Here is an 11330-nt window from a genome sequence, read left to right as displayed (position 1 = left end):
TATTAAGATATTAAATACTTATTATAAAGAGAAATTTTTAAATTTTAATACCAATAGTTTTCTTTACATGTTCTGTGGTAATTTGCAAAAATTGACTTTACTCTATGGACCTAACCAACAAAAAGTAAAATGAGTAAAATCATGGTAAAATTGAGTAAAAACAACTAATGAGCATTATCTAATACAATAAAGAATATCATCTAGATATAAAATGTAAATAAAGACTTTAAAAATATTGTCTATGTAAGAAAAGTTTTGTTTTATCATAAATTGTTTTAATCGCATGTTGACATCCAATTCATTATCTATTGATAAAACATAAACTCGAGTTTTATAAGAAATTAGTGTTAGCACATTTCTGCTTTTGCATGACAATCAGCTGCATCTCAAAAATGTCTTCGCTTAAAAGTACCACTGGATTGCTAAAAAGACTACGAACTTTAATGAATGATACTAAATATGTAAGAGATCCTATAAGTGCATACATAGTTCCAACCAACGATGCCCACACTAGTGAATATATTGCTGATGCCGATAAAAGACGAGAATTCATTTCTGGATTCTCGGGCTCTGCAGGAACTGCTATTGTAACACTTCAGGATGCACGACTGTGGACAGATGGACGATATTACCTTCAAGCTTCACAAGAATTGGATTCAAATTGGAAACTTATGAAGGATGGTTTACCGGATACACCATCACAAGGTAATTTAATAATTACTTAGTTTTATTTGCAAATCATCTCAACAACCTGCAAATATACCTAAATTCATTTTGTCACAACAGTAAACTATTGCTAAACATAAATGTAATAAAACAAATACAAAGTTTTTAAAAGTTTTGCTGTATTCTTGTAAATATAATAAGACTGCATTTATTGTAGTGTAGATGACAAAATTTTGTAAGTTTTTTAGTAAACAATGCATTTTATTGAGTAATAAATGTATTAGACATGTTTTTATTTAAAAATATTTTAAAGAATTAAGTTCATATACTACTACTTCGTAGCATCATTTTTGTAAGTTGGCATCATTTTTAATATTTATAGTTTCAAAAATTTTTTATTTCGTTTTACCGTTTATTATTAATTTTAATTACTTAACTAAAAATGGATTTAGTATAAAATTTTCAGAAGTATGGTTATCTAAAAATTTACCACAAGGAGCAAAAATCGGTGTAGATCCCAAGTTTATTACCTATAGGGAATGGGTGTCATTACAGAAGCATTTGGAATCATCTGGTCAGGAACTGGTTTCTGTAGAAAATAATTTAATTGATCTCATTTGGGATAATAAACCTAAGACTCCAAATAATCAGATAATACCCCTAGATCGTAAATACACAGGAAAGTCTGTTCTTGAAAAGCTAAAGGAAATTAATAAACAAATGACTGAGAAAGGTGTCGGTGCTTTAGTTCTTACTGCTTTGGACGAAGTCGCGTGGTTTTTAAATTTAAGAGGATCAGACATTGAATACAATCCTGTTTTCTTTGCTTATGTTGTAGTGCTTCAAGAAGACTTTGTCTTATTTATTAACAAACAATCCTACACTAATAATATAGACAATCATCTGAAACATGAAGCACCAGGTATCACCTTCAAAGTTGAGTCCTATGATCAAATAGGAAACTATTTAGAAACTTTAGCTGAAAACCTTAAAGAATCTGTCTGGTTTTATGATGAATCAAACAGTTATTTAGTCAGACTGTTAGATAAGAAAAAAGTTTTTATTTCAGATATGTCCCCAGTTAGTCATATGAAAGCTGTTAAAAACCAAAATGAAAGAAAAGGAATGCGTAACTCTCATATTAAAGATGCAGTAGCTCTTTGCAGTTATTTTGAATGGCTAGAAAGGGAAATTGCTAGTGGAAACAATGTAACTGAAATTTCAGGAGCAAAAAAATTAGAAGAATTTCGAAGTCAACAAGAAGATTTTGCTGGGCCCAGTTTTGAAACAATTAGCTCTGTTGGTCCACATGGAGCCATTATTCACTATGCACCTAATGAAAAAACTGACGTTCTTATAACAGATAAAGAATTATATCTTTGCGATTCGGGTGGTCAGTACTTAGATGGCACCACTGATGTTACAAGAACTTTGCATTTTGGCACTCCTACTGATCATGAAAAGCAAATGTTTACATTGGTTTTAAAAGGGCAACTTCAGCTTGGTAGTATCGTTTTTCCAAAGAAAGTGAAAGGAAATCGTTTAGACGCATTTGCTCGTCAATTTTTGTGGAAGGTGGGCCTTGATTACAATCATGGTACAGGTCACGGTGTCGGCTCATACCTTAATGTTCACGAAGGTCCAATGGGAATACATAAAAGAGACATGCGTGCCGACCCAGGCCTTGAGGAGGGAATGTTTTTATCCAACGAACCGGGATATTACGAAAACGGAAAATTTGGAATTCGAATAGAAGATGTCGTGGAGATTGTGCCTGCAACGACCCCTTATAACTTTGAAAATTTACAGTTTTATACGTTTAATACTATTACATTAGTACCTAAGCAAACCAAGCTGATAAAAACTGAAATGTTAACAGATGAAGAAATTTTGACTTTGAATAATTATCACCAAAAATGTAGAGATGTCTTAGGTCCAATATTAAAGACGCAAAAACGGTTTGATGTTAAAAAATGGTTATGGAAAGAAACTGAACCAATCAGTAAATAATTATAATTTACAACGTATAATATACATAAGTTGTCGGGCATTTATAAGAAAATGTAAATGGGTTATATGAAATAAAAAATAAAACACTTATTCAAAATAATTTTAAAATATGATATTGTTAAATTATTTCTTTTTAGCTTTAATATTAATCTTTTTTTGTTGTGGTGGCAAATCTATCTGCACATTTTTCTTGCTTTCTAAGCGCCGTTCTCTAGCTTTAATTTTATCAACCCACATAAAAGCACATTTCAATAACAAATCATAAAACTCAATAAATGACAATGGATAGTCCATGTTAACTATCGTCTCATCTTTTACAATGTTTGGACAGACATCTTCTAGACATTTGCGAACCCTCTTTGGACCAAGTAGTCTAAATATAATCATATTGTCTTGAAATTGTTGATCTTCAATAATCGGAACTACTTCTTCTGATTGTGAAACTATTGGTTCTTCACCTGATAAAAAAAGTACTTAGTAAAATGTTGACAGAAGCTTATATATCGTATTAAAAGGTTGGTTCTGAATGTGATTAGTCCTTTCAGGGACGAGTATACAAAGTAGAAGATGTGTTCTTTTTAATAAAATATTTTGTTTCAGATGTTGTAAAAATAAAATCGTTAATGAAGGATTTGCTAGTACCTTCTTTTAATTAAAAATATAAGAAAGTAATTACATAAAATGTTGTTCTACCTGGTATAAAAATAACGTTATTTCCCACAGAAGCACTGTTGATGCCACTATATAATCTCTTATGAATTTTATCCTTTTGAAAAGTTAAATAACATGGAGGAATTTGGTTTTTTCGTATACATGTCTTAGAAAGGAACATCTTTGCCGATTTGGATTCCCCAAAACTTCTATAAAGTAAGTAAGCACTTCTGATAGGTAACAGATCTCTGTATTCAAACAGACAGTAAGCTAAAAAATAGTGAAGGCCTTAAAAAAGTTTAATATAAGGCAAATAAAACGTCTTTAATATAGAAAGGCAAATTAAAAGTAAAAGGTGAATTCGATATTGATTATAATAAAATCGCTGTTATTAATTTTTAGCTATTAGTTGTTTAAAAAACTGGACCAAAAGTTGTTAAATTAAAAGTTTTTTTTTTATTACGCTGACAATTTCAAAAACTTATATACCTGAGTAAATGTTTACCAAAACGAAAAAATAGAACCTTTCATTATTAAACACAAATAAACAAAGATGAAATTAAATCATTACACTCTGTGAGTTAAATTAATTCATATTTGTTTTGTTTAAATCAAAATAATTTTTGATGTAGATAACAGGATGTTTATACCTCTACTTTTTCCAAACTTTGGCAGTACAATTTCATCTAAAAATTTTGTAAAAACGCCAGCAAGTATCCCTTCACTGGTGTCAAATTCGATTTTCTGTTTAACCATGTAAATATGTAATGCTAATGTAATAATTACATGCAAAAATTGCCAAAAGTAAATTTTCTCAAAGGGGTAGTGTTCTGTTTCTAAATTACACGCATCGTTTTTATTTAGCAACATATCCAATTCATCTATACTGTAATTGTAATGTAAAATTCCTATATCTCGAAAAAACTGCCAAAGCAGCAAACGGACCATAACAACATTATAATTAGTTGTCTTCTGTGATGTTAGAGTGGCATAATATTTGTACACATCCTGTAAGGACAGCATACGCTTTATTATAATCTCCCGAAATCGTTGTTCCTCCAGTTCAGGTGAAAATTCCGTTTCATTCTCCACTTCATTTTCTTTTGGTGGATTTAGCCTGGCTTCTACGATTTTTACAAATTTTTTACCAGTTGCGACAGAACTTGCCCATAAACCAAGGTCAGTAGAAGTAGTAAAATGTACATCATCTGCCTGTAAACTAATTAAATAAAAGTTTACTAAATAATATTTGTACGGAAAGGAGACTCAATGTTTTCATTGGAGTAATTATGCCACTGTCGAAAATAGCGTCAAACTTGTTGAACAGTTCTTATAGTAGTGGTTGCTCAAGCACTTAAAGCAATAATTAATGTAATATACAATAGCTGGATGTTTTTTTAATAGTTCTCGTCATTTATTGAGGTCAGTTACTATCTTCTCAAAACAGTTTTTTAATTAGACATCATGTTTTAATTTTTGACTTCTAAAAAAAATAAGCGCATACTTACGCTTTGTCAATTTCGGAAGATTTTGTATGTTTATCTTCCTCTAGATGATCTATAATAAATGTTAAATAATTCGCAATATCAATTTCTTCAGGTGCTGCATACATGTCTATGCCAACTATTTGATAGGGTTCGCTCTTCATATTGGTAGTTGTACCTGTAGTTTCGTTGATCGCATTTAAAAGTTCGTTGAGGTTTTTTTTGCATTTTTCCCCATCATCATTTAGTGTTTTTGATGGTATTATTACGAGATTATCAGTAGTACCGTCACTTTTTTCACTACTTTTTGGCGCAAAAAAGTTCATATATATGTGAGCTGAATGGGTATTTGCAGGCTTATCGAATACAAATAGTGGATCACCTTCGACTGATTTTCCGTTTCCACAAATAAAAACACCAGGGCCATGTTTATAATCACACTGCCATATGCCGGCAAGTTTTGCCCCTCCTTCTGTCCCAAAGTCCATTATTCCTGTAATATTTGGATATTAGAATATTAATTATTGTGATCTACATTCATTAGAGATGTGGTTCCAAACACTCCAAAGAAAATTAATAATTTATTGCTTCTATAGCTTCTAAAATTATAATGGGTATAAAATAGGTACCTGCTCCATCGCGCATTCCTTGTAACCATGAACCTTTAAAACTATTTCGTATTGGAAAAATTAATGTTCTGGTTAATATGGCATTCCATGTGTATTCTCCATAACCGTTCATCAACCCCTCTTTCCATTCACCTATATAGATCTAAAATGAGCTTTTTAATTATTTTTTTTAATGTTAGAAAAGTTGTAATTTAATAGAAAAGGTAAGGGAATGTAGTATTTTTATCCACGAGTAATTTTAGTACTACTATTATTTGTTTTCGGGTTTCCCGGCCGTTGTCTTTGGAAATTCCCGACGTGTCGTCTTTCATTGGTAACACGTTGCTCTTTTCGGTCTTAGTTGCCTTAAGTGCTGCGTAGTACAAACTAGTGCTAGTAATTTCATTTTTTAAAGTCCTCTTTTATTTCTTTTACTACTAAAAAATTCGACAATTTTTTAAATTTCTTACGTCATGATTTTGCCAGACCATCGTCCCCGCTCCATGCTGTAATCCTTTTAACCAGTGTCCTTTATACGACATGTGTGAATCGTAACGTCTCATTCCGTATCCTTCATAATAATCTTCAGCCCATTCCCCATCATACCAAACTCCAGGTTTGTACAATAGCCATCCTTTGCCTATTTACATACAGTTTTAATAATTATAAATGTGTTTTTAAGATAAATAATATAATTAAAAAATTAAAATAATTATTTTATATAAAAACAGTTTTACTAGTAAACTAAAACGAATTCATAACTTTTTGAGAATTTAATGAATCGTACAGTTGTGGAAATGGGGTTTATTTTGTTTGAAAATAATTTTTAAACGTTTAAATATTACTGAAAAATTTATTTATTTTTTCTTCATTTTCACAATGAATAAGGCGAAATGAGTGCCACATAATACGTAACTATCATGTAGATTCTTTTCCGCAGTTTCTTTTTAAAATTTCTAGTAACAACTTATGTAACCCACAAGTCATCGGAGTATTCTGATTTGTACTTAGGTATAAACTTAAGAGGAGTTTTTTTCCATAGTTTTTCTTATAATATTTATCAAGAAGACATTTACATTCCTACGCGTTAAGATAAAACACCAGCTTTGATTCGATTTGACATAACTTTTCTAATAATATAACAATTGTTTTGTTATAATATAGATATTACTCTGAAACTGATGTTAATAGTTCTACAATCTATTAAAAGAACCACTTGTGAAATAGGAAATTTAATTTTACTGAATTACCATTGTACGTAATCGGTACTCGGTAGAGTCATTTCAAGTAAAGTGGAAATTCAGAATAGATATTAGTATTGTAAACAATAATTATATAACCTTTTTTAAATTGTCGTGTTAGTTTGGTAAAAGTGGGTATATTAATATACCATGGAAACCTAAGAGATGGTACTGTTATTGGAAAAATAATACACGAAGGAATAAAGGTATGTGTTTTACACAATAAAAATCTATCAAATTAGTTCATTTATTGTTGCAATTACTATAGTTTTGTATGGGCTAAACAGAAAATATCTGTGTTGTTTTCACAAATTTCCTTAGGATATTCACTTATATTATTTCAATTATTGAAGTCTTAAAGCTATTTGTGACAGTGCCATTTATTCAAAATTATAACATTCAATTATTATATAAAATAGGTATTGTATTCCTCCTGATGCATTATAATATGTATCTCATTGAATATTGGGTAAAAATATAAAAAATGACAATGTTGGTATGCTTTTGGCTGCTTCATACAGAATGTAACACATGTTCCGATATCCGATTGCCATCGCCATTTATAGTTCTTTAGAGCGGCAAATACCAAAAAATGTAGGTAACTCAAGTGAGCTTTCTTCAACTTAAATACAGTTAAAAAAAAGCAAATAGTTTAGCTACACTTTAAAACTCTTCTATGCAATATGGCATCCTCAATGGTAAAAAAATAATAAAAATCAGCTCAGCAAATCGCTTATAACAATAACATTAGTAGCAATATTTTATAAAATAACACTTACCATGTTTTTTTCCTCTTTTCCACTCTCCATTGTAGAGCATCGCAGAGGAATGAATAAATTTAATACCTTTTCCATTCAAAATGCCTTTACAGAAATCTCCTTTGTAGTAGCTCAAATCAGAGTAAATTAATATTCCTTTTCCTGTTATTTCCCCATTTCTAAATTCACCCTGCAATTGTCCCTATTATCTTCTAAATATTTNTCGAAAAAGGTTGTTAAAGGTGTATGTTTGGAGCACGGCGCTGTACGGGTGCGAAACACGGACAGTAGGCGCGACAGAAAAGAAAAGGTTAGAAGCCTTCGAAATGTGGTGATACAGGCGAATGATACCGTGGATAGAGAAGGTTAGAAATGAAGAGGTATTAGAAAGAATAGGAGAACTCTATGAAAGTCAATAAGAAATGGGTAAGATAGGTTAGTAGGACACCTTTTCAGGCATGAAGGTCTAGTCAGAGACATATTAGGGGCAGAAACGGAAGTTAGGAGGGGTAGAGGTAGACCTAGATTAGAATACTGTTCGCAAAAAATTAAGGATATGGGTTGTTTTAGTTTTAGGGAAATGCGAAGTTTAGCTCAGGATAGGAAAGAGTGGAGGTACGTATCCAACCAGTCTTAGGACTGATGACCTTACGATTATGATGATGTGCCTTCTTCAGGTAGTGAAGATATGAAGTGTTTTTATTTTATTATTTTAAAACTTATTCAAATACAAAAATCGTAGGCAGCTTTAAATTTAACCTTAGGTTATAAGTAAAAATCTTAAAATAAACTCGACATTTTCAAAAGGAAAATACGCTGAAAGGTCTTGAGCTGCTTTTATACGTACGTTTATGTTGGAGATACGAAGATTGGCTCAAGAAAGGAAAGAGTGCAGGTGCGTGTCCAACCAGTCTTAGGACTGACGACCTTACGGTGATGATAAGGAATGTAACGTGGTTCTGTTATCAGACAGTTCGTTATATAATTTAATAGAAATAAGAATAGATCAAGTACTTAGATAAACTTTGAATGTACATAAATAACAGTACGGAAGGTTGGAATAATCGTTTTATTAGCTATCTAGTAAACACAAAATATCCTCCCATTTGAGTCCTGATAGAAAAAATGAGACAAGAAATTGCAAAACTGCAAGAAACACTTCGGGCTTTGTGTATAGGGTATATGCAAGTACTTTATGAAAGCTACTGGTGATAACATTGCGTCCAAATTAAATTTGACTTTTTAAATCATATGATAACGTTTGGAATAAAGTGTTTTAGTTGACGCCTATATTGAATTTAAATTAAAAAAATTATTTCTATGAAGAAATTAATTCTCAACGTGGCCACTTTTAGTACCGATAAGTGACCGAGTGTGCAAACAGTCTAAGAAAAAGAATAACCACATGTAGTTAGTCAAAACAAATGGTTTACTTCATATTGTGTTCCGTCTTTCCAAACAAATTTCCCAATTCCGTGAAATAAGGTTCGGTAAATGGGACCTTGATAATAATTACCGTTTTTAAACATTACTTTGACACTATCAACGGTAAAGAGGTATGATGATTCTGTTTTTACTGTTTCGCCCTGTAAAATACATTTTATTTTGTAAAATAGCACACATTTCTTCCTATATTTAAAACAGGAAGACATATTTTTCTGATTGAATACTCATTGCATATTTATAAGCATTTCAATTTTTTCATTAAATACATTTTTGAAAATCTCTTAGCCCATCTAGTTAGACATCTTACTGTCCATGAGCCCCCTAGAACATCATGGTCTTTTTAATATTTTTGGACCATTATAAATATGGTTCTGAATTGCATTTTACCATGCTTTTACCGGACCCTACAGATTCGTATGGATGGTCCTTATAGGTAGACACAACACCCATAACCCTCTCTTGTTTCCTTCTGTTTATTTATTATTTCATAAGCATTTTCTGTTTCTCATTTTACACGAAGAAAATGAAAAACGAAAATTTACCTAAATATTAAAGCGATATTTACAAATTATCCCACTAGCCCGTTGCTTCGTAAGCCAAACAATAAAAATTACAATTTGGACCCGAATTTGTAAAAATAAAATCCCAACAGAAATAAATTTACCAGGTATTTTAGTTGATATTAAAAATTTAATTGTAATAATTAAGAAACTTGAGATAATTTTAAAAAAAAAAATTCAAAATTGAGATTACAAGTTACCTAATAAATTCTACTATTTCTACGGCAAATTCAGTCATTTACATTTTTTGCGTTGTCATAAAAATTTAGTTTTTTGCTTGTATGATACGTAACGTTATCGAAAAATTGCGGCGTGTGGACAAACGCGTTTTAGTAGTTACTTACCGTTTCCGTGCCCTCCAGATTAGATTGTGAGGTGAATTTTCCTGATTTTGTAGAAGATTCTCCTTCCTTGGATTCTTTCTGCAAACCTTATATGGTTACATTATTATCGTTTGTTTACCATAAAGTACAGTTTTTAATAAAACATTTTGCTTTAAGTTTAAGTACTTTACTGATATTATTCGAAGTAGGTAGTAGCGTTGAAATCATAATATCAGAATGCTAGAACTGGTAATCGGAAAAAATCCTCCGGGAAAAAAGCCCGAGGAAAAGAATTCCTCCTCTGCAAAAATTAATATCTTTGGTTTATTATAAGGTAGATAATAAATTTTATTAGGAATGTCAGATAATTCAGGATGGAAGCAGTAGTAAAGATATAAACCAGAGGATAGCGCAGGATAGAGTCGCCTTCAATAAATTAGAAATTAATTTAGAAACTCGAAAAAGGTTGTTAAAGGTGTATGTTTGGAGCACGGCGCTGTACGGGTGCGAAACACGGACAGTAGGCGCGACAGAAAAGAAAAGGTTAGAAGCCTTCGAAATGTGGTGATACAGGCGAATGATACCGTGGATAGAGAAGGTTAGAAATGAAGAGGTATTAGAAAGAATAGGAGAACTCTATGAAAGTCAATAAGAAATGGGTAAGATAGGTTAGTAGGACACCTTTTCAGGCATGAAGGTCTAGTCAGAGACATATTAGGGGCAGAAACGGAAGTTAGGAGGGGTAGAGGTAGACCTAGATTAGAATACTGTTCGCAAAAAATTAAGGATATGGGTTGTTTTAGTTTTAGGGAAATGCGAAGTTTAGCTCAGGATAGGAAAGAGTGGAGGTACGTATCCAACCAGTCTTAGGACTGATGACCTTACGATTATGATGATGTGCCTTCTTCAGGTAGTGAAGATATGAAGTGTTTTTATTTTATTATTTTAAAACTTATTCAAATACAAAAATCGTAGGCAGCTTTAANTGGAAAGACCATCGACCCATCTGGTGACTAACGCGAAGGGACGTTACCTGCCGAGGAAAAACCTAAATACAATAACGATAACATTCCTTTGTTGCAGGCACGTTATTATAAACTTAACACTGCGAAATACACAAATGTTTTTCGTTGTTCAAAAGGCGCATCAGGGGGGTTCCAAAAATCATAAAAATCGTGTGGCGCAATTTAGACGTAGGTCGCCCCTTAGTTATATAATAAACGTTAAATCATGTACTACACGTTTTTTTTTGTTGATGATCTGCAATAGTACTTGCTTGCTTTCATCATTTGTTTTTAAATAGCACTGTAGACTTATACCCATAAAGCAAGAATTCTTGCCCATGATAAGATAAACTTTTATTTTATCTAGATCCAGTGAACAAAAACAAAAAAAGTTCGTAACACACACTTGAAGCGTTCAAGTAATACGCACAAAAAGGCGGTTGCTATTTTTCTTGCCTGTTTATTTTCTGTCTTAATATTATATATAAAAGAAATTATGAGTGGTCAACACAGGGCAAAGTAGTATTACGTAGTTAGTATCAGCAATTTCTTATGCTGAAGTGTACGATGTGTTGCATA

At 31.7% G+C, this 11330-nt stretch overlaps 3 protein-coding genes across 14 annotated transcripts in view; 2 read left to right on the top strand and 1 right to left on the bottom strand.

Moving 5' to 3' along the window:
* Nucleotides 1–119: 119 nt before the first annotated feature.
* LOC108736591 (xaa-Pro aminopeptidase 1) lies at nucleotides 120–2776 on the top strand. 4 transcript variants are annotated; one of them, XM_025978144.1, is made up of 2 exons: nucleotides 120–705; nucleotides 1119–1207. In XM_025978144.1, exons 1-2 carry the CDS (start codon nucleotides 369–371, stop codon nucleotides 1121–1123), a joined length of 342 nt encoding a protein of 113 aa, XP_025833929.1. In that variant the 5' UTR covers nucleotides 120–368; the 3' UTR covers nucleotides 1124–1207. The 4 variants fall into 4 exon arrangements, with proteins under 4 accessions (XP_025833929.1, XP_025833927.1, XP_025833928.1 ...); XM_025978142.1 differs by having other exon boundaries at nucleotides 121–705; nucleotides 1136–2776; XM_025978143.1 differs by lacking the exon at nucleotides 1119–1207 and adding an exon at nucleotides 1736–2776 and having other exon boundaries at nucleotides 122–705.
* LOC108736588 overlaps nucleotides 2687–11330 on the bottom strand; it is a 16801-nt gene continuing 8157 nt past the window's right edge. The window contains exons 2-10 of one of the 3 annotated variants that reach the window (XM_025978138.1): nucleotides 9769–9854; nucleotides 8852–9004; nucleotides 7440–7608; nucleotides 5890–6059; nucleotides 5441–5582; nucleotides 4836–5304; nucleotides 3978–4546; nucleotides 3370–3597; nucleotides 2687–3134 (exon numbers count right to left, since the gene is read on the bottom strand). In XM_025978138.1, the coding sequence (XP_025833923.1) occupies nucleotides 2800–3134; nucleotides 3370–3597; nucleotides 3978–4546; nucleotides 4836–5304; nucleotides 5441–5582; nucleotides 5890–6059; nucleotides 7440–7608; nucleotides 8852–9004; nucleotides 9769–9854 (2321 nt within the window). In that variant the 3' untranslated portion in view covers nucleotides 2687–2799. Of the gene's footprint in view, nucleotides 3135–3369; nucleotides 3598–3977; nucleotides 4547–4835; nucleotides 5305–5440; nucleotides 5583–5889; nucleotides 6060–6181; nucleotides 6313–7439; nucleotides 7609–8851; nucleotides 9005–9768; nucleotides 9855–11330 lie in introns of those variants that run through there. The other 2 variants (XM_025978139.1, XM_018469060.1) reach the window with 2 other exon arrangements.
* Nucleotides 3041–11330, top strand: part of LOC108736579 — a 48986-nt gene continuing 40696 nt past the window's right edge. For 4 of the 7 annotated variants that reach the window (XM_025978134.1, XM_025978133.1, XM_025978136.1 and 1 more), the window contains exon 1: nucleotides 3437–3543. The gene's annotated coding sequence lies outside the window, so the exon portion shown is untranslated. Of the gene's footprint in view, nucleotides 3345–3399; nucleotides 3544–6673; nucleotides 6867–11330 lie in introns of those variants that run through there. The other 3 variants (XM_025978135.1, XM_025978132.1, XM_025978131.1) reach the window with 3 other exon arrangements.

This window comes from Agrilus planipennis, unplaced genomic scaffold (genome assembly GCF_000699045.2).
Source record: "Agrilus planipennis isolate EAB-ADULT unplaced genomic scaffold, Apla_2.0 scaffold108, whole genome shotgun sequence".
NCBI classification, from domain to species: Eukaryota; Metazoa; Arthropoda; class Insecta; order Coleoptera; family Buprestidae; genus Agrilus; species Agrilus planipennis.
This window is presented reverse-complemented; position numbering and strand designations above follow the sequence as displayed.